Source organism: Tenrec ecaudatus, chromosome 1, assembly GCF_050624435.1.
Source record: "Tenrec ecaudatus isolate mTenEca1 chromosome 1, mTenEca1.hap1, whole genome shotgun sequence".
In the NCBI taxonomy this organism is placed as follows: Eukaryota; Metazoa; Chordata; class Mammalia; order Afrosoricida; family Tenrecidae; genus Tenrec; species Tenrec ecaudatus.
Window position 1 is genome coordinate 10856302 of NC_134530.1, and position 18960 is coordinate 10875261.

The window sequence follows — 18960 nt, forward strand, 5'->3', positions numbered from 1 at the left end:
GGGGTTTCCACTGGCTTACTCCACAAAGATCCCCTCCTCCCCACAGCCTCTGGGAAGTCCGTTTCCCTGCCACCTGCCTTTGTTCTCTGCTCCCCAGTTGCTGTCATGGCAGAGGGTTCTGGTCACAAGGGAGTCTTGAGGATAGTTGCCTGTCCTTTCCCAGATTCCCCAAGGGTTGATGTCCCCGAGAGTGACATGACTGGGCTTAGCCTTGCAGGACCATGGGGCAGCCTGTTTAGTGACTGCCTGCACCCCTGACCACCCACACCCACCGTGCTGATCAGGCCAGAAGGAAGACACGAGGCTGGCTGGCTTTCAGACGGGGCTTTATGTAGTCTGGGGCGGAGTGGCTGTACCCACTGTTGATTGGGGTCCAGCCGCCGGGGTTCCTGGCCTGGTGGGCTCGTCCTGGGCAGCCTTACAGCCCCCTAGGCAGTGACTGGGCTCTCCAGAGCATCTGCAGAGGAAGGAGGGCTTCCAGTGACCTCTCCCCCAGGAACAGGGCTGAGGCCGGGCCTCCTCCCGTGGCAGTGTCGTCTCCACCCAGAGCAGCTACATTTCCAAGAAGCCAACGTCGTCGTACACCTCCGTTTCCCTGGCAGAGAGCACAGTTGGGTCAGATAAGGGCCACCCTATCTATGGCTCATCCGCCCACAGCCCTCCCCAACCAGCACTCACAGTGGAAGCAACGCTGTCCTGGGCACATAGCCATCTGCGGGGGTGAGGGGGAATGAGGAAGGGAGGGTTGGAAAATGGGTTCATGTGGCCACCCCCCAGCCCCATTCCACCCCCCACCCCCACCCCCAGACCGACACTCACACTTGCCCTTGGCATCCCGGCACAGCATCTCCTCCTTGTTCGTGTACTCGATCACCTCCAAGATCTCCCCGCGCCGGATCCCCAGGTGCTTGCCGCCCCCTCGGCGTGTCTTGGCTGCAGGGTCGATCATCATGCGGGTCTGGATCACAATCTCGCCCTCAAACTGGAGGACAGGTGGGTCAGGTGTTAGCCAGGGCCTCTGGGGCAGGCAGGGTCCCAGGACCCAGACCACCCGCACTTCAAACCTTGAACTTCTTCCTGAACTCTCTCTCGGCCTTCTCTGCCTTCTTCATCTGCTTCAAGGTCTTCGAGTCCATGGCCGGTAGCTGCGAGGGCTCCGGAGCCTGCTCCTTCCTGATCCCACAAGGGGAGGGTCTACATTCAGCAAGATGGGCTCCTCGCAGGCCCCCAGCCCTTGCTCCATGCCACCCCCGAGCCCCGGTTACCTGAGCTGCGGGGGCTTCCTGGCCTCCTGCTGTGAAGCTACCGCAGTGTCTGGGGAAGGAGAAGGCCCAGTTAGGGCAGGGTCCCCACAACCCTGAACCGCTTGCCACCAGCTTCTCTACCTTCTTTGAGGCCTTTCTTGGGGTTCATTAGCTTCTGTGTGGGCTGCTGAGTTTTCCTAACATCTGCTACGTGCATCCACCCTCCCTGCGGCCCGCAGAGGCAGAACCACTTCCCCGAGGGCACCCTGCTGCTGAGATAGGTCCTGAACCTGCAGGTCCCAAGAGCAGGTGCATTCTGGGTGTTGTGAGCTGAGAGGCTGGCTTGTGCGTGCGCGTGCGCCACCCCCCCTCCCACCTCCCCCCCCACACACACAGTGAGCACATGAGCAGCCTCCAGCCAGAGCCCACTGACCACTCTGACTCACAGCCTCGAAGTGGGGCCTCTGAGGGGCCCTGTCTCCCACTCAGGGCAAGCCATCACCTCTCTCATCCTGGTCGGTCCTGGCTTTGTGCTGGCCTGAGCCATCACTTGAGTGGTGGAGACCAGGAGGTATACTCCCTGCCGACAGCACTGCCGTGCCAGGCCCCATGACCTGGGGCATGCGACCCCTATGCCCACCTGCTGCCCTAGGACCTCACAGGGAGGGCAAGCAACCCAGCCTCTGCTGCCACCTCCCTGCAGACACAGACTACGTGTGCACATCAGGGCCAAGATACGACCTGGAGGCTGGGAGTCTCACTGTGGATTCGGAATGTTTTGTTCTCAAATGTTCTGTACCATGCTGGGCTGGCACAGCCCTCTTGAGAGCCTCGTGGAGGTGAGGTAAGGGGTCTGTGAGTGCCGTTCCTCTCCAGCTTTGGCCTGACCTTGGGCCTGCCATACCCACCAGTCCACAAGCAGATTGCCCAGCTGCCCCACACCAGGGCTTTGTACACCCCCACAAGTCATCCCGGACCCTCAGGCAGGGCAGACCTATTAGTGATGGCCTGAACACTTCCTGCTCTCTTGACTGAGCAAGCAGGCCACCTCATGTCCTGCCTGCCCCTCCTTGTGTCCTGCTTGGCCCTCCAGAGGAGCTCCCAGCTTCAGCTGCTCTGAGAACCACAGATGTGTCTGGGGTCTCAGGCGCTGTTGTGGCTGGGACCAGTCCAGGGCTCTGGATGGCCCCTTGCATAGGCCACATCCCCAGACCCAGCCATAGCCGGGGCTGCGGAAGCAGGAGGGGCCCTGCCAGGAAGCTGTGTGCTAATGGTGTTGCAAGCAACTTTGGGGGAGCTGGGAGCAGCATAAGGGGCCATGGAGGGCAAAACTGCAGTTTCAGGGCTGCCTGGGGCCTGCTCTGTACCAAGACCTTGGGCTTGTGGGGACAGCAGTAGCCCCTTGTGATGGGGGTGGGTTTCCTGAGAGCAGAGGCTGCCCTGCTTACAGCCAAGTCACAACTCAGACCCTCAATCATCCCCATCTGTAAAATGGGGGTGTCAGTTTTCAGAAGGAGCCCTGGTGGCATAAAGATGAAGGTATTTGGCTGGTAACCCATGGGTTGGTGGTTTGAACCCAGCCAGTGACTCCGAGACTCCCTGAGAGAAAGGCCTGGTGCTCTCCTGTAAAGAGGACAGCCTGTAGGGACCCCATGGAGGGGGTCGGGGTCTTAGGGACACCAAGGTCAGCTGGCATAACAGTTCACAAAGACAACGCTGTACATCCTACTTGAAGAGACATGGCAATAACGAGTCAGTGGACTCAGACCACCCGAGCACCGGTCTCCACAAACAACCCTGAGGCCAGGAGACCTAGAGGGTGCCTGGCTGCCACCACCAACTGCTCTGAAAGCGATCCCACGAGAAGGTCCAGGGTAGAGTGGGAGAAAGACGTGGACCAGAGCGCAAAAGCATGAAGAGACCAGGTTTACTGGTCAGATAGAGATGGGTGGAGCCTCCAAACTATGGCCCCCTTCAGGTCTGCAACTGAACTGACCCCCAAGCTCAGCTTTCAGCCAAACAATAAAAGGAAAAACAAACACTGCCATTGAATCAATGCTGACTCATAGCGACCCCCCCACCCCCACCCTACCGTGGGTTTCCCAGACGGTAAGTAACTGTCTAGGGGAGTAGAAAACCCAGTCTTACTCCCAGGGGGCTGCTGGGTGGTTTCAAACTGCCGACCATGCCCATGGCAGGCCCAACGTGTAACCCCTCCAGCACCAGGGACGGGTCTATATGGGGAACAAGAACACTGGGAAGTACACACGCCACTGCTTGAGATCCAGAGGGCAGCAGGTAGTGAAGGACAGAGTTCAGAAGGGCTGGGGAAGGAGGAAGCTCAGGGAGGAAGCGGTTATGCAGTGGCCCAGGAGGACTGTTGACTAGACAGCTTTGGGTCTGCTCGGCCACCTTCACCCAATTCACAATGTAAAGTTCACAAACAGAACCTCTGGGCCTAACGACACCCTACGCTCCCTAGGAGTTGGAATCAACGGGTGCATGCCTAACGGAAAACTCTGCGTCTTCAAGTTAACCCCGACTTCCAAGGACCCTGTAGGCAGAGTAGGACTGCCCCAGACTTTTCCGAGGCTGAGACTGTCACCAGCGCAGATTGCCGCCAGTGACTGTCCCGTGGAACTGACCCCTGGGTTAGTAGCTAAGCACCTGGGCCGCCAGGGCAGGTGGCAGGGCAGCAACTCCATCCAGCTCTCCAGCTCGCTGGGAGCAGAAACTTAGGAGGTGGAGAAAGGGGCCGGCCATGGGGACCTGGGTGGGACAGCAGCCCCCTCCCACATGGCCACCCCTCAAGAATGGACAGGGCGCCTGTCTTCTCCCTCTGCGGCCACCTACCCCTGGGTTCTACCTCCACTGCTCCCCAGGCCTGACCAACCCCTGTGACCTTCCACACCCATCCAGGAGGCCCCCCTGCTGCGCTCTGCCTGTTGCAGGATCAGACACCCAGGGATGAGACAGCACCCTGACCGGTTGCCCCCCAGGTGCCTGTGCTGCCCTGGCCTGGGGACGGTGAGGGGCACTTGCACGCACCTCTGCTCCCGGGGCTGGAGGCCTCTGATTCCACATCGGTATAAAGCTCATAGATCTCATCCGAGGCCCTAGGGGAGAGGGGGTGTGGGAGACGCCTGAGCTGAGGGCCACCCCGGGGCCACCCCTCAACCCGTTCCCCCTGGTTCCCACTCACCGCAGGCTGGCTATGGGCTGTCTCGCATGGACATGGATGGCTGCGGCTGACTGGCTCCTGCGCAGGGCTGTGGGCAGAGGAGAGTGGGAGGAGGCGGCCTGCCCGGCCACAGCCTTGGTCTTGGCCTGCCAGGGTACCCTAACTCACCTGTGGTCATTGAGGGGTGTCTCCAGAAGCTTTGGACATCCGGGGGGCCTGGTGGCAGGGGGGGCTTGGGAGGAGGGGGTCCTAGGCTGCTGGCAGGAGGCAGAGACCTGCGCCGGGGTGGGGGACCATGTCCCAGGCCTAGCCTCAGGCCTCCGCTGGGAGCCAGGGCCCCTGGCCGCCGCTGCCCTCCCAGGCGGGCCCCAGCCCCGAGGCTGAGTGGGAACCTGGCCCCGGGGCCCCCCATAGCGGTGGGCAGTGAACTCTCAGAGACTGAGTTCGGGAGCAGGGGCGTTCGAGAGAGGCCACCGAAGAACTCTGCTGGGCGCTGCTTCCGAGGGGTCAGGGTGCTGGCCTCAGGCTGTGACAACTTGCGGGATGGCCTGTGGCCCTCAAGCAGTGGGACCTTCCTGGGCAGCACCCCGAATTCAGGCACCGAGGTTGTCCTGGGCAGGGTGCCCAGCTCCACCTGTGGGGGCTTGTGGAGCTCAGGCTGCCGCAGCCTCTTGGGAAACACAGGGAACTCGGGCTCTGAGGCCGTCCTGGTGAGATCCCCCAGCTGGGCCTGCAGGGGCTTCCTGGGGCGGTGGCCCAGCGGAGGAGCACCTGGCTCTGGCTTTGGGGGATGAGGGTAGGGCTGGGCATGACCCTCGCTGGGATCCTGCCTCCATGTCGGTGTCCTTGGGCCCTCACTGAACTCGGGCTGTAGAGGAGGCTTTTTGGGAATGGTCCCCCCAAACTCAGGCTGTGGGGGCTTTCTAGGGAGGCTGCTGAACTCAGGCTCTGGGGGCTTCTTGGGAAAGATCCCTTCAAACTCTGGCTGTGGGGATTTCTGGGAGTGCATGCTCATCTCAGACTGTGGGGGCTTCTTGGGAAAGGTCCCCCCGAACTCAGGCTGTGGGAGTATCTGGGAGTGCACGCCAAACTCAGACTGCAGGGATTTCTGGGGGTGCATGCTAATCTCGGGTTGTGGGGGCTTCTTGGGAAAGGTCCCCCCAAACTCGGGCTGTGGGGGTTTCTGGGGGTGCATACTAATCTCAGGTTGTGGGGGTTTCTTGGGAAAGGTCCCCCCAAACTCGGGCTGGGGGGATTTCTGGGGGTGCACGCTCATCTCAGACTGTGGGGGCTTCTTGGGAAAGGTCCCCCCAAACTCTGGCTGTGGGGGTTTCTGGGGGTGCATGCTAATCTCAGGCTGTGGGGGTTTCTTGGGAAGGGTCCCCTCGAACTCAGACTGCAGGGGTTTCTGGGGGTGCATGCCTAACTCAGACTGAGGAGTCTTCTTGGGAAAGGTCCCCCCGAACTCAGGCTGTGGGGATTTCTGGGGGTGCATACTAATCTCAGGCTGTGGGGGGTTCTTGGGAAAGGTCCCCCCGAACTCAGGCTGTGGGGATTTCTGGGCGTGCATACTAATCTCAGGCTGTGGGGGTTTCTTGGGAAAGGTCCCCCCGAACTCAGGCTGTGGGGATTTCTGGGGGTGCATACTAATCTCAGGCTGTGGGGGTTTCTTGGGAAAGGTCCCCCCAAACTCAGGCTGTGGGGATTTCTGGGGGTGCACGCTCATCTCAGACTGTGGGGGCTTCTTGGGAAAGGTCCCCCCAAACTCGGGCTGTGGGGGTTTCTGGGGGTGCATGCCGGACTCAGGCTGTGGGGGTTTCTTGGGAAGGGTCCCCTCGAAATCAGGCTGCGGGGGTTTCTGTATGCTGAACTCAGGCTGCGGGGGCTTCTTGGATAGGGTCCCCTCAAGTTCAGGCTGTGGAGGCTTCTTGGGAAATTCAGGCTGTGGGGGTTTCTGGGGGTGCATGCTGAACTCAGTCTGTGGGTGCTTCTTGGGAAGGGTCCCCTCAAACTCAGACTGTGGGGGCTTCTTGGGAAGGGTCCCCTTGAACTCAGGTTGGAGGGGCTTCTTAAGAGGGGTTCCCCTGAGCTCGGGCTGCAGGGGCTTCGCTGTGGCTTCGCTGCCCTCAGGTGGCCAGAGTTTTCTGGGGAACCCCCCAAACTTGGGTTCCGAGGGTGGCATGGGGGAGGAGCTGGCCTCGGGCTGCAGGGCCTTGCTGGGCTGTGCGCCTGGCTCAGGCAGCGGGAACTTCTTGGGCAGTTTGTTGGTCTCGGGCTTCAGAGCTTTCTTGGGGAACTCGCTGGGCTCTGCCTGGGAGATCCGGAACTTGGCCTGGAGGCTCCGGAAATCCTGGTGGCCTTCCTATAGGACACACAGCCAGTCAGGGGCTGGGGGGAGCCTCGTGCCCAAGGGACGTGGACACACGGACACTGTCCCAAGAACACCCACCACCATGACCACTACCCACCCACCCCCATTTCCCAGCCGCAGCTCCTGTACGTTGTCACAGATGCACAGGAGGGACAGAGGTGTGCAGCAAGTGCAGGGACCCAGTTCTCATGTCACAGACAGCAGCCAGGTGGTGGCTGGACACCAGCACCCCCCGCCCCTCCATGGTCCCACATGGCTCTACAGTCCAGCCAGAGTCTCTGTAACTCCCACCAAATGACAGGGTGCGGCCATGCAAACGAGACCTATGGAATTCTACCATGGGGCTCGCTTGGCCGCCCTGTCAGCTGCTATGTTTAAAATGAGCCCCCTCAAAGCAGGAACGGAGGAATCTCGCTACCATGAGAGAGAAAAGCAAGGCATGGTGCGTGTCTTTTGGACCCTGAAGGTCCCCTCCATGATCCAGGCAGGGGGCAGAGGCTGGACCCCAGAAGCCTTGGCAGCAGTACCATCAAGCACACCCCACAGGGAGGCTGACTTGCGCATCAGGGAGCCTCCAAGCACTTCCTTGGGGGAGCGAGGCTTGCTGACCAGCCCGGAGCACAAGCCGCAAGCCGAGGGTGCTTTCTGGCTGAGGCTTGTGGTGGAATCTGGCACCCTTGGGGCACTTCTCGGCAGAGCCAGGTAATATTGCCTGAGCAGAGGCCAAGGACCAGAGAGAGGCCCACCTGCGGGCCTCAGTGAGAAGAGGTTGTTCTGGCTATATCCTGAGCATTCCTGACATTGACTTGTCACCTGGTAACTTTCCTAATAAAATTTCATAATTGGGAGTCCTGTCTGAGTGGCCACTGAGGTGAATTGGCAAACCCAGCAGAGAGTGCCATGGGAGGGTCGGCTGGTGTCAGAATTGGCCAAGAAGGCTAGGGGTGGTGGTGGTGGCGGGTAGTGGAGACATATCTAAGACTGCTGTATGAGCCTCCTTCCTCCTTGGGGAAGCCAGAGGCAGCTAGGTGCTGTCCACCCCACCCCCCACCTAACAGGCAAGCCAAGGCCAAGGTTCCTGAATGACCACAAGTCTGATAAGTAGGTCATGACTCGGTGACAGAAGACTGGAAGGGGACACCATATGGCTCACTTTGCCACCTCACAGGAAGTCCCTGCTCTCAGCCAGGCCTCATGCTGACCTGGGCGTGGGGGCAGGCCCCCTCCCCCTGTACTCATAGCCGGGAAGGTTTGTGCCTGGCTGCTTCGCAGATGAGTACCCCTTGAGGGCCTTGCCCAGGGCTCCCCACTCCTGGACATGCTGACACCACACCACACGCCACACTCTGGCAGGTGCAGGACCCTCCTGGGGTTGGGGACTCACCATGATGGCGGGTGGGCGCGGTCTGCTCCAGAGGTGAAGATCCAGGCCAGGCTGATGGATACTGCAGGAAATGGTCGCAGCTTCTGCTCTGGGGGTGGGGGCTATAGGGGTGTGGGGAAGGGCCGAGGAGGAAGGAAAGGAGGTGGGGACGCCCCAACCTGTCCTCAGATCTGGCAGGCACTTCTGTCCCCGATTCCTGTCCGGAGCCTCTGTGGGGCAGGGCCGCGTCTAGACGAGGGGAACAGGCGTCCGGGGCAGGCAAGGGCCACCACTGGGCATGGGGCTCAGTGGCTGCCGAGGTGCCCCAGGCTCTGGAAAGAGATGGGGCACTGGGGGGAGGGGCACTGCTCCCCTTCTTGCCTCACGGGTCTTCCGCATTTCATCACCTCCCCCCTCCCCCCTCGCCAGCCATCCCAGCTCAGAGGCAGACTTCTCCATCGAGTGGGGCAAGGGGAAGGGGCGTGGCAAGCGGGGCAGGGGGAATCCTGGTACCTCGGAGTCACCTGGGGAGTGGACAGAGAGAACCCCTCATGCATTGTGACATTGTTGGTTCGGGTGTGACCCCAGTTGCTACTTACTTTCGCCCCTGCCCCTCCCTCCCCCCAATGTGCAGAGCAGGACTGCCCCATTGGCCTTTTGGGTTACAAGCTTCAGAAATTCGGGTGGCCAGACCTTTCCTCCGCGGCACTACTGGGGTGGGATTCGAACCACTGCGTTTAGGTGAGTAGTGAGTGGATTCCGACTCCTGGCCACCCCAGGTGTGCAAGGCAAAACTGTTCCCATGGGGTTTCCAAAGTTGTGGCTTTTTGGAACCAGGTGGCCAGGCCGTTCATCTGAGGCTTCTCTGAGCAAGTTTGCATCGCCCACTTTGAGGCGAGAAGTCAGGTGCTTAACTGATTGCACCACCAGCTAGCGGTGACCTGAGTGCATTGAGAAGCACCAGAAACCTCGTGTGGATACAGATTCCCACCCAGATCTGGGCCCCGGGGTGGGGTGTGGGGCGGCCGCTGCTCACAGACACCGCCCACCGTGAGGGGCGGGAAGAGGAAAACGCGCGGGGTATTTGAAGGAGCAGGGTGCAGAAGGGCCACTTCCGGGGTGTGCCCCCCTTGTCCAGCCCTGCGGGGGGTAGGGGCTAAGCTGGTCGCAAGAGCACTGCACGGAGCGGGGTGAACGAGGGATGCGGGAATAAAAGAAGGCACGATCCATAGTCTGGAGTATGCGGGAGGCTCGCCAGCAAAGGGGCAGCTGGGGACCCCGGGCGCCTCCGGCGGCGGCGACGGGTGCAGGCCCAGGAATGGCCGCCAGGAGGCGCCCCCCTATTCCCCCCGCCCCCCACCCCGGGCCCTCCGCTCGGCGCCTGCGCGGTGCCGTTGGGCCTGAGCGGCCTGCGAGTGCGCAGCATGGCCGCGGCTGCCCCTGGGGCAGCAATCCCGCCGAACAGGGTGCGGCAGGGCGCCTTGGGGAGCAGGGCTTCGCGGTGGCGCGGGGTTCTGAGTTCTGAGGGCCAGGGCAAGGCCAGCCGGAGAATGCAGACGCCGGGATCTCAGCTGCGGAGGGTGGGGGCCGGGAAGTCCCCAGCCACACACACGTGGGCCGCTTCGGGGTATGGCCGACGGGTGAGAGCGATCCTGAGGTCCGAGGGGCTGGACGAGGGGTTAGGAGGACAGGCTGGGAACATGCGCCCCGGAGCTTCTACCTCCCTGCGGCCAGTGCAGGTGAGAGGATTCTAAGCGGGCGGACTTGGTTGGGGCTGGAGGAGCTGCGCTAACAGGTGTGCGGGCTCCGCCTGGTTTCTGGTCAACCTGCCACCCCCCCTCGCTCCCACCCTCAAGCAGGGCCACGTGTTAAAGGTGGGTATGCTAGCCTCTCACATTCCCAGTCTCCGCCAGCAGACTGGGCGGCTCCTGCTGGGTGGAGCTGCGCTCTAGAGTTGGGGGCTTAGCTGAAGGAAGGGGAAGCGGGCTGGGTGGCTTCTCTGAGCAGTCAGGGCTGAGGTAGGAAGTGGCTTAGGGTGTGGACACTGGAGGCTTGGGGCCCAGTTCCAGCTTGTTCTAGAGGGTGGTTGGGAGGCGGCGCCTCCTCATGGGTGATAGGCTAGAGGAGGGACCTGGACCTAGGCTCTGGGTCTCTGGAAGGGTCTCTCTGGATGGACCATTGCATTGCCTGGAGTTGGGTGTTGTTTGGCCCTGGTAAGATTGGATTGCTCACTGTAAGGTTAATGGTTCAAACCCACCAGGTGTGCTGTATGGGAGAAAAAAACGAGGCTGTCTGCTCCCGTGAAGATGTATCACCTGAGAAACCCACGGTTGGTGGTTCGAACCCACCTCTTCAGGGAAAGGAATCAGCAAGCTTACAGCCTGGGAGGCAGTTTCACTGTCTTTTGGAGTTGTGGAGCCAGGATCAACTCTCCAGCACCTAACATCATGTACCAGGGCCCTGGGCTGGTGGCACAAATGGCTGGCCTTCAAACCTCCCCTGTGGCAGTGCCACGAAAGTGGCCTGGCCACCTGCTTCCATAAAGACAACAGCTCAGACAGGGGTACACTTACAAACATTTATGACTTCGAGAGGAGAGTCAAAGGGCATTCCCCTTTGCCGCAATACACTCATGAATGTGGTGGAGGTTACCTGGGGCACAGTTATGAAAATGTCTTATTGTAACCAAACATTTCTAGGGAATGCGTCACTCAGCCTGGGAGATCAGGACCAGAGCCTAGGGGCCAAGGTGAACCGGCTGACCAGTTCAGAGAGACAGTGTTCTACATCCTACTTCAGTGAGTAACAATTAGGGTCTTAAAAGATTGTGAGCCCCATCTCAGGTGCAGCTATTGGTCTTTCCCTACCCACCTGGAGGGAAGAAGCATGATGGAAGTAGAAACACATGGAAATACCAGGGATACAAAATAAATAAATAAAATAAATAAATCCTGGAACTTTCCCCCCCAAAAGCTGTGTATGAAATATTTTTTTTCTACAGAACAACTCGATCACGGTCAAGGTCCTCTCCATTACACTTAATACACTGGTCAAATCTTTGATCCATTCTTGGAAACACTTTTCAAATCATCTGTTTGGATGGCTGACAACACCTCCCTCGTTTTCCCTTCGCCTCCTCAAATTGCTGTCCTCTCATGTCCCTCTTCATTTGTGGAAACAAAGAAGTCGCACGGATCGAGGTCAGGTGAGTCAGGTGAGTGGGGCAAGAGAGGCATGCTGCTTTTATTTTCCCCCCAAAACCTAGCAGCACTGAGATGGCTGTGTGAACAGGTGCGTTGTCGTGGTGCCAAAACTAGTCCCCTGAAAATCAGGCCTTGTGTGTGGCACACTGTATGGGATCTTCTCATCAGAACCTCTAAATAGAAAGCTCATTAACAGCCTGGCCTGGTGGAACGAACACCAAAGGCACTAGGAGTTGACATTTTCATCCATTTGGGAAGTTGAGGGATGTCCAGAATGAGGTTTCTCATCAACTGGCATTTTTTGGAAACGAGAAAACCATTGTACACTTGAGTTTTTCATATCGCGCCGTCCTTGTAAGTTGTGTTCAACATCCTAACAGTTTCTGAGGCATTTTTCCTGAGCAGGAAACAAAACTTCACAGTCACATGCTGTTCTCTTGAATCAGCCTTCACAAAAAACAAACAAACAGGTTTGAGCAAAAATGCTTTTATGAAAAAATTTACTGTGACCAGAGAGAACCTTCTCAGTTGATGCCACTGGGTGCACTAACTCAGAGTGAGTTGCTGGATGTTTGCTTAGCAGGAAAAATGCATACTACGAACTACTGCAACCCAGCACAATTCTGTTTTTTTTTGTGTGTGGGGGGTACCCCCTGGTAGTTTATCCAGGCAAACATGAGCCTCTACAATTATGAGACCAAGAAGAACTAGATGGTGCCCGGCTACCACACCCACTTGCTCTGAAAGGGACCCTGTGAGAAAGTCCTGGTAGTGAGGGAGAGAAGGCAAAACCACAAGAAAAACTAGACCGGTTGGTCAGATAGTCTGATGGACCCTAAGGCTCTTGGTCATCCTTCAGATCTGGAACAGAACTCAACCCTGTGTTAGAATAACTAACTCTTTAAGATTAAAAAAGGCAGCATCTGCCCAAAGTTCAGCAGAAAGGAGGGAGCAGGGCACACAAGGAAGAATGGAAATGATGGGGCATGCAGGGGACAGGAATGTGCAGGGCTTGTTGAACGGAAAACTGATTATCTGCTCTGTAAGCCTTCCCTTCATTCACAATAAGGTTAGAACAGCAACATTAAAAGATCACAGCCAAGAAAACCCTACGCAACACAGTCCTGCAGTCGTCCGGGCTCTCCATGAGGCGTCAACTTGACAGGGCCTTGGCACTCAGGAGTGGGTCTGGGGGCTGGGAGAGCTTTTCACCTGAACTCACTGCTACCAAGTCAATTTTGACTCCGAGCCACCTGATAGGACAGGAGACAACTGGCCCTCCGAGGCTGCCAATCCTTATGGGGGCAGACAGGGTCATTCTCCTGAGAAGTGGCTGGTGGTTTTGAACGACAGACATTGTGGCAGTTGGCCCAAAGACAAGCCACTATGCCACCAGGGCATACTTGGGGGTTTCCCACAAGCTCTCTGTGGCAGGGCAGTGTACAGGCCCGGCCCAGGGTGGTGCTGGCTCTGGGTAACACTGGGCAGAATAGGGTGCAGGCAGCAAAGTCCTGCCTGGGCCTTTGGGACTGTCAGCCAAAGCAGTCAGTGATGATCTCCCAAACTCCCTCCCTGCTGACGGGGAGGTGGAGTCTTCTCCCAGCCCAAGAGACCCCTAATGTACCCACAGCTGGAGCTGAGCATGGATTGTCCTGGAGGTGCCACTGATCTGACTGGCTGGCTTCGACAGACTCCAAGGCTAAGACTAAACTTTGAAGAAGGGGTGGGGAGGGTAGTGAAGGGGACAAGCAGGCTGTGGCATGGTCAGAGTTGGGGGGGTCAGGGGGGCTGTGCTGGCTGCAGAACTTGAGGATGAGGAGGTGAAGAAGATGGGGTGGAGGCAGGCCTAAGGGAGGAGAAAGGCGATGGGCCGTGGAGATCTTGGGATCTTTCTGAACCCAGGTGGCTATGGCCCAGGGTGCTGTAGAGCTGGGGCAGGGTGAGTGTGGGCCCTAATGCGGGAGGTCCAGGGTGGGGACCTTGCGGACCAGAGCAGGTTTTTCATCGGGAGGAGGGTGTGGGCCACCATGCACAGGGGAGGGGCCCACTTTGTCTTTGGCAGAAGCAAGCTGTGGTCCCAGACTGAGGAAGGAAGGTGGTGGGAGATGTGACAAGGTGTCGTGCACAGGCCCAGACCCGGCTGTCCTGACTCACTGAGGTTTCTGTGAAGGCTAGGCCCCCTGGACCTGGCTGGCCAACCTCATGCATTCTAAGAGCTTGGGTGGGGGGAGGAGGCTGCTAAGGGAGAGTGACGCAGGACAGTGAGGAGGAAGGTGGCCTGAAACCCCGCCCTTCGGTGACTGTACCACCCACTGACCACCGAAGTACTCTGGGGCACGGGCCTTGGACCTGGGGGACAGGGTGGCCGACTTGACACTTTACGTCCAGTCTCCTAGCCTGTCCCAACTCCTGGGGCTGGTTTGCAAGTAAGACAGGGTCTGGGCACCAGATGCTGGCCACCAGGCAGCACTGGACACAAGCCTGTCTGGACCTTGATGTGACTGGGCGCTGGCGATGGGGAAATGGGGGCCGGTACGATCTGTGCTCACAGTGCCCTTCCTCCATCGCTGGCTGTGAGTGCCCAGGAACGCTAGTCGGGCTTGCCAGAACCAGAGGGGCCGGGGACCCGCACACTGGGCGGCACATAGCGGTCCTTTATTGTCCCTCCGTTTACAAAACTACCCAAGGCCTCCTTTCCCCCAGTGCAGCCCAGCTCAGAGAGGCAAGAAAACCGGACTGTCACCCTCAGACGACCGCTGCGGCGACACTTTGGGTGTAAACAGGGCCGGCTCTGGGGCAGGAAGAGGAGGGGGCTCCTGAGCCTCCACCGGTGGCCCGCGCGCCCTCCCCGTGCGCGCAGTCCCAGGCCTTACCCGCCGGCCCGGGGCCGGGGTCCTCCAGGTGCAGCGTCATGGCGGGCCGCGAGGCCGTGGAGAAGGCGCACTGCATGCAAGAGTAGTGACCCCGCGTGTGCTCCCACACGACGCCGCTCGGGGCCGCCGCCCGGAACCCCTCACGCCCCCAGCGATGCTGAGCGCGCGCGCGTGCGCGGGGCCGCGCCGGAGGCAGGCCGGGCCTCTTTCCCCTCCACGCGGCTGGCTCGCGTCCCCATTCCCATCTCGGACGCGAACAGGGCGCGCGGTTTATGCGGAACCGTCGGCGCGGATGAAGGCGCAGGTGCCAGTAATTTTAAGGGCAAAAGGCTGTATTTCGGAGGTGTGGCTGGCTACGGCGAAGGGGGCGGGCACTGCTGGCCCGGCACCCACCTGGCCCCGCCGTCGGGCGTAGGATCGCCCTTCCTCCCCTCCCTGGTGGTCACCTGCACGCACCTGAGGGGGCTTCGGCGCCGCCCTGGGGTCTCCGGGGGCTGCCGCCGGCACCTGCAGCGAAATGGCAAGTCAGGGCCTGCAGTTGAGGTGAGGCTGCCCGCTGGTTCAGGGGGCTGTGGGCGCCGCCCAGTCACCTTGGTTCTTTTTCCAGACGGCGGCGCTGGAGGTGGGTGGCCCGGGTGCGGCGGCCAAGAAGGGGCGCAGGCGTGGGGGGCTCAGACCAAAGGGCGCGGGGTTCAAGTAGGGCAGGAAGGGCCCAGTGGGCGTCGGGACGTGGGTCGTGTAGGGCTCCAGCAGGGGCAGCGGCAGACTCGGCGCCAACGCGGGATCGGCCTCCGGGGGGCGCTCAGGGGCCGGCGGCTCCTTGTCCAGGGCAGGGGGTGGTGGAGGTGCAGGGCTCTGCGCGTGCTCTGCACACACGTGCAGATGTTTGAAGAGGGAGCGGTGCGTGCGGAAACGCAGGAGGCAGTTCTCACACCTGGGGGCGGGGCACAGGGTGGGGCGGGGCAGCTGGGTGATAGGGGCGGGGCCAGAGCATCCGAGCCCCATACACAGGTGGAGCGGGGCAGGGCAAGAGGAACTTGTCCCAAACGCTTCCAACTGTATCCCTTCCGGGCCCCTCCCTCTAGGACACCTGGGGAAATGAGTAAGTCTTAACCTGGACCCTGGGCGGCAGTCCAAGATGGAGCTGGGTGCAGCCACACCCATGTATGGAGGGGCTTGCTTGAAGCCATGCCACCTCCAGACCAACCCACCCACCCAAGAAAGGTTGCGACCCCCAAGGAGTGGCTGTGGGTTGGGTTCGGGTAGGTGGACATGCGCGGGCTGGCCCCCACGGGTGGGCGGGGTCTCACTTGAAGTAGCGGTTGGGCTTGTGGTGCAGCTTGCTGTGTGCCACCAGCTCCTGCATGCTGGGGAAGGTCTCAGCGCAGCTCAGGGCCGAGCAGCGGAACAGCTTGCCTGGACCGAGGGCAGAGGGCTGGGTGGGTGTTCAGGCATGGGGGCGAGGGGCTCTCCTGGCTGGCCTTTCCCCACCCCAGCTGGCCCCGACCCTACCTTCCAGGGACTGTGTGGGTGGGCAGTGGGTCCGAAGATGCTGTGCCAGGTCCCGCACGCTGGGGAAACTGAGGAAGCAGCCAGGACTGGAGCAGGGGACTTGCTTCCCTGCAGGACACAGAGCCGGGGTCACTGATCCCCTTCTCCACCGATGCTGCCTCCACACACAGGGCTCTGCCTTCTCGACTGACTGCATACTAACTGTATGCAGGCTGGGCGGCCTGCATACAGTTAGTGGTTAGGAAGGGGGGGGCACCTGCCATCCCTGTGGGTGGGCTGTGTTGGGAGACACCTAGGGTACCTTCACGCCTACTGTCTGCCCCAGGGTCTGTGACCCCCTCCCCCACGGCCCCATCACAGATCACCTGGTGGCAGGCGGCGCCTGGGAGGCCTCAGGTCCTCACTGGTCCCGGAGGCTGTGCTTGGGCTGGGTCCAGGGATGGGCTGGCTGCCCTCTCCCCCAGACCCCCCAAGTCCCCACACTGGGGGTGTGGCTGGCCAGTCAGGGCCTGGCTCTTCCTCCATGATGGAGGCAGTGGCCTCCGTGGCCACATCTGGGGACACCACTTCCTTGTCTGGCTCGCTGGAGCGGGGCTCCGCTGGGGTGGGTGAGTCCGGGTCCAGGCTCACGGGCACCTCTTCCTTCTCCTGGTGGATGGGAGGGGTGAGCAGAAAGCCTGAGGGTCAGGGGAGGCTTGCTTCAGCTAGGGGGGTCCATCCCACATTCCAGGCCTCTGTACCCCAAACCCCAGAGGCTATGTCTAAGGTAAGATGGTTTGCATCTCCTAAACGCCCACCCTCTGGCTGGGCAGTGTCCCAAGTGCAGAAGATTGGCTGGGTACTTGTCTGGAATTCCGCCCCAACCTACCTCCCATCTCCAGCCTGGGGGCGTGGTTTCTAGGTGGTGGGCGGGGTAAAGGCGACATAGGCGGAGCTATAGGCTGGCCTAGATTAGGAAGATGCTGGCTAAAGGGAGGAGCCACCCCCATTCGCTTTGGGCTATATAGACTAATTTGGAGGTGCTTGGGGCCCAAAGGAGTCAGGCTTAGGGGCGTGGTCAGAGCTGTGGACCGGACCCTGTCGAAACCAGGCCCGGAAGTAGGTGTAGCGTGCTAGCCGGGTGACTGGGTGCCCGGATGTGGGGATGGCCGCTTGAGAGGTGGGTGTGTGCGTGCAGGAGGTCGCGCCCCCGCCTGTCCCCGGTGGTCCGCTGCGTTCGTGTCCCCGACGGCGTGCTCACCATCCTTGAGCCCTGCGATCTCTTGCTCCGGAGGGGCAAAGGCGGCTCGGGCGGAGACGGCAGCGGCGACTCCTCGGCTGTGTGGGCGCGCGCTCACGCCAGCGCCATCTTTCCTCGCTGCGAGCTCTCGCGAGAGCAGGAGCGGAGCCTCCGTTAGTGTCCCAGCGAGGGGGCGGGGCCTGAGGCCGTGCGATGCTGAGGCTCCTGCAGACGTGCCATCAAAGGCCGCTCCTTCCAGGCTGCGCGAGCCGGGTCCCACCTCCACGGCCTCAGTCCTCATCTGCAAAATGGGCACCTCCGTTCCTTGCCGTCAGCAGCCCTGGAAAGGCGATCCTCAGCCGCCTTCTCATCGTGTTGGCTGAAGTCGCCTCTTTGGAGGGAATTTTTTAAAATGAATTTTAGTTGTGGATTTATATTTCAGAGCATCAACCCTGCGTGTAGAACAGTCTCAACCACACATCAACCTCTCTCCTTATTTTTACCCCCGTCCACGCCCAATAGCTCTTCTCCTGCTTCCCTTTGGAGGGAACTTGGCCACAATCGACAGCACTTTAAAAGTACCTAGTTCTGAGGTTAAGGGAGCCCTGTCGGTGTAGTGGGTTACACGTTTGGCTGCTAATCGCGAGTTCAGCAAGCAGCCAGAAGCCACCAGCTGCTGCGTGGGAGAAAGACGAGGCTTTCTACGACCCTAAAGAGTTAGTCTCAGAAAACCCACAGGAGCATTCTACCCTGTCTATAGGGTCCTATATATAGGTCTACATGGCCCTGCTTGGGAGTGGACCACTCAAGAATTCCCTCATAAGTGTCTACTGTGAGCTCATCAACATTTCTTGTTCTCGTAGATTTGCATTTGAAAAATGGGAACTAGGCAACGAAGAAGCAAGGTGACAATAAGCAAATGCAAATGATTTTAGTGCTATTAACACCCCACCACCACCATCACCAAAAAAAAAAAAATCTAACCTGCTATGGAGTGGGAGTCTAACCCGGAGCTTTCCCACTTAGGGTTCCCAAGGCTGTAACTATAACAGCGCCAACTTTCTCCCCAGGAGCGGCTGGTGGGTTGGAGTAAGCAGGCTGGTGGTGAAGGCTCTACAAAGACAGGAATCAGAAGGGCACAGGAGTGCTGTTTGGGGACCACTCTCTAGGAGGCGTCAGCGGAGCTGTCCTCCAGTGGCCAGGTGAAAGTCAAAGGAAGGCCAGAATGGCAGAGCTTCCCTGGGAGAGCAGGGTTGGGGATGCGAGGGACACGCTTGTCTTTTTCAAGGCTGGAGGTAATGCTCTGCTGCCCCCACTAGAGGCTCTTCGGGAGGAAAGGCTGGTCACACAGGGCCTGCGGGCCTGGGCGGGAGGAGCGGAGGAGCATGGTTCCTCTTCTAACCCTTGAAGGATGTCTAGCAGAGGGAGGTACACCGTCTGAGCACATCAGCACTGGCTGTCCTCTGGAGGATGAGTAATGGTCATCCTTATTGCTCAGGGCTCTGGAATACACTGTCAGCAAGTGAAACAGGGGTTTCTGTTCCGTTCCAGGGAAGCACAAAGTCCCCAGAGGGCACACGCACAAAGTCCCCAGAGGGCACACGCAGTTTGTGCTGAACAGTTGACAGTTCAAACCAGCCGGCAGCATTGCGTAAGAAAGGCCTGTCGATTTGCTTCTGTCCAGATTGTTGTTGTGTGAGGTGCCATTAAGTTGGCGCTCCGTGTACATAGTGACCTGGCATACAACAGAACAAAATACCACGCAGTCCGGCACCATCCTCAAAATTGCTACACTGTAGGCACTGTGTCGTTTTACCTTATTGAAGTTCTTTTTTGTGTGGATCTTCTGCTTTACCAAGCAATTTTTTTCCCCTCTAAGGATTGGTCCCTCCTGAGAAGAGGTCCAGATTACATGAGACTAAAGCTGAAAACAACAACAACAAAAAAAAAACCCAAACAAATTCACTGTCATGGAGTTGATTCCAACTCATAGA

The 18960-nt window shown here is 59.5% G+C and overlaps 2 protein-coding genes across 3 annotated transcripts; both read right to left on the reverse strand.

Moving 5' to 3' along the window:
- Positions 1 to 552: 552 nt before the first annotated feature.
- On the reverse strand, positions 553 to 14275 carry PRAM1 (PML-RARA regulated adaptor molecule 1). Its single transcript, XM_075542643.1, has 12 exons — positions 14236 to 14275; positions 13446 to 13507; positions 6710 to 6787; positions 4594 to 6208; positions 4461 to 4513; positions 4293 to 4374; positions 4064 to 4081; positions 1266 to 1302; positions 1065 to 1173; positions 820 to 982; positions 679 to 712; positions 553 to 595 (listed from the first exon to the last, which is right to left on the reverse strand). The coding sequence occupies exons 1-12, from the start codon at positions 14273 to 14275 to the stop codon at positions 553 to 555; spliced, it is 2334 nt and encodes a 777-aa protein (XP_075398758.1).
- Positions 14276 to 14549: 274 nt separating this feature from the next.
- ZNF414 (zinc finger protein 414) lies at positions 14550 to 17111 on the reverse strand. Of its 2 annotated transcripts, none has more exons than XM_075546334.1 (6): positions 16988 to 17111; positions 16113 to 16395; positions 15748 to 15855; positions 15546 to 15651; positions 14826 to 15169; positions 14550 to 14742 (listed from the first exon to the last, which is right to left on the reverse strand). In XM_075546334.1, exons 1-6 carry the CDS (start codon positions 16988 to 16990, stop codon positions 14678 to 14680), a joined length of 909 nt encoding a protein of 302 aa, XP_075402449.1. In that variant the 5' UTR covers positions 16991 to 17111; the 3' UTR covers positions 14550 to 14677. The 2 variants fall into 2 exon arrangements, with proteins under 2 accessions (XP_075402449.1, XP_075402457.1); XM_075546342.1 differs by lacking the exon at positions 16988 to 17111 and adding an exon at positions 16616 to 16739.
- Positions 17112 to 18960: the final 1849 nt, after the last annotated feature.

Excerpts from the sequence above, each read along its gene's own strand:
- PRAM1 (XM_075542643.1), bottom strand. The coding sequence starts at position 14,275 with ATGACGCTGCACCTGGAGGACCCCGGCCCCGGGCCGGCGG. Across the intron at positions 6,788-13,445 it reads CCCACCACCTTCCTTCCTCA|GAAGGCCACCAGGATTTCCG; the intron begins GTCTGGGACCAC and ends TGTGTCCTATAG. Across the intron at positions 983-1,064 it reads AGTTCAGGAAGAAGTTCAAG|TTTGAGGGCGAGATTGTGAT; the intron begins GTTTGAAGTGCG and ends CCTGTCCTCCAG.
- ZNF414 (XM_075546334.1), bottom strand. Across the intron at positions 15,856-16,112 it reads CAGGCGCCGCCTGCCACCAG|GGAAGCAAGTCCCCTGCTCC; the intron begins GTGATCTGTGAT and ends TGTGTCCTGCAG. Across the intron at positions 15,170-15,545 it reads AAGCCCAACCGCTACTTCAA|GTGTGAGAACTGCCTCCTGC; the intron begins GTGAGACCCCGC and ends CCCCGCCCCCAG.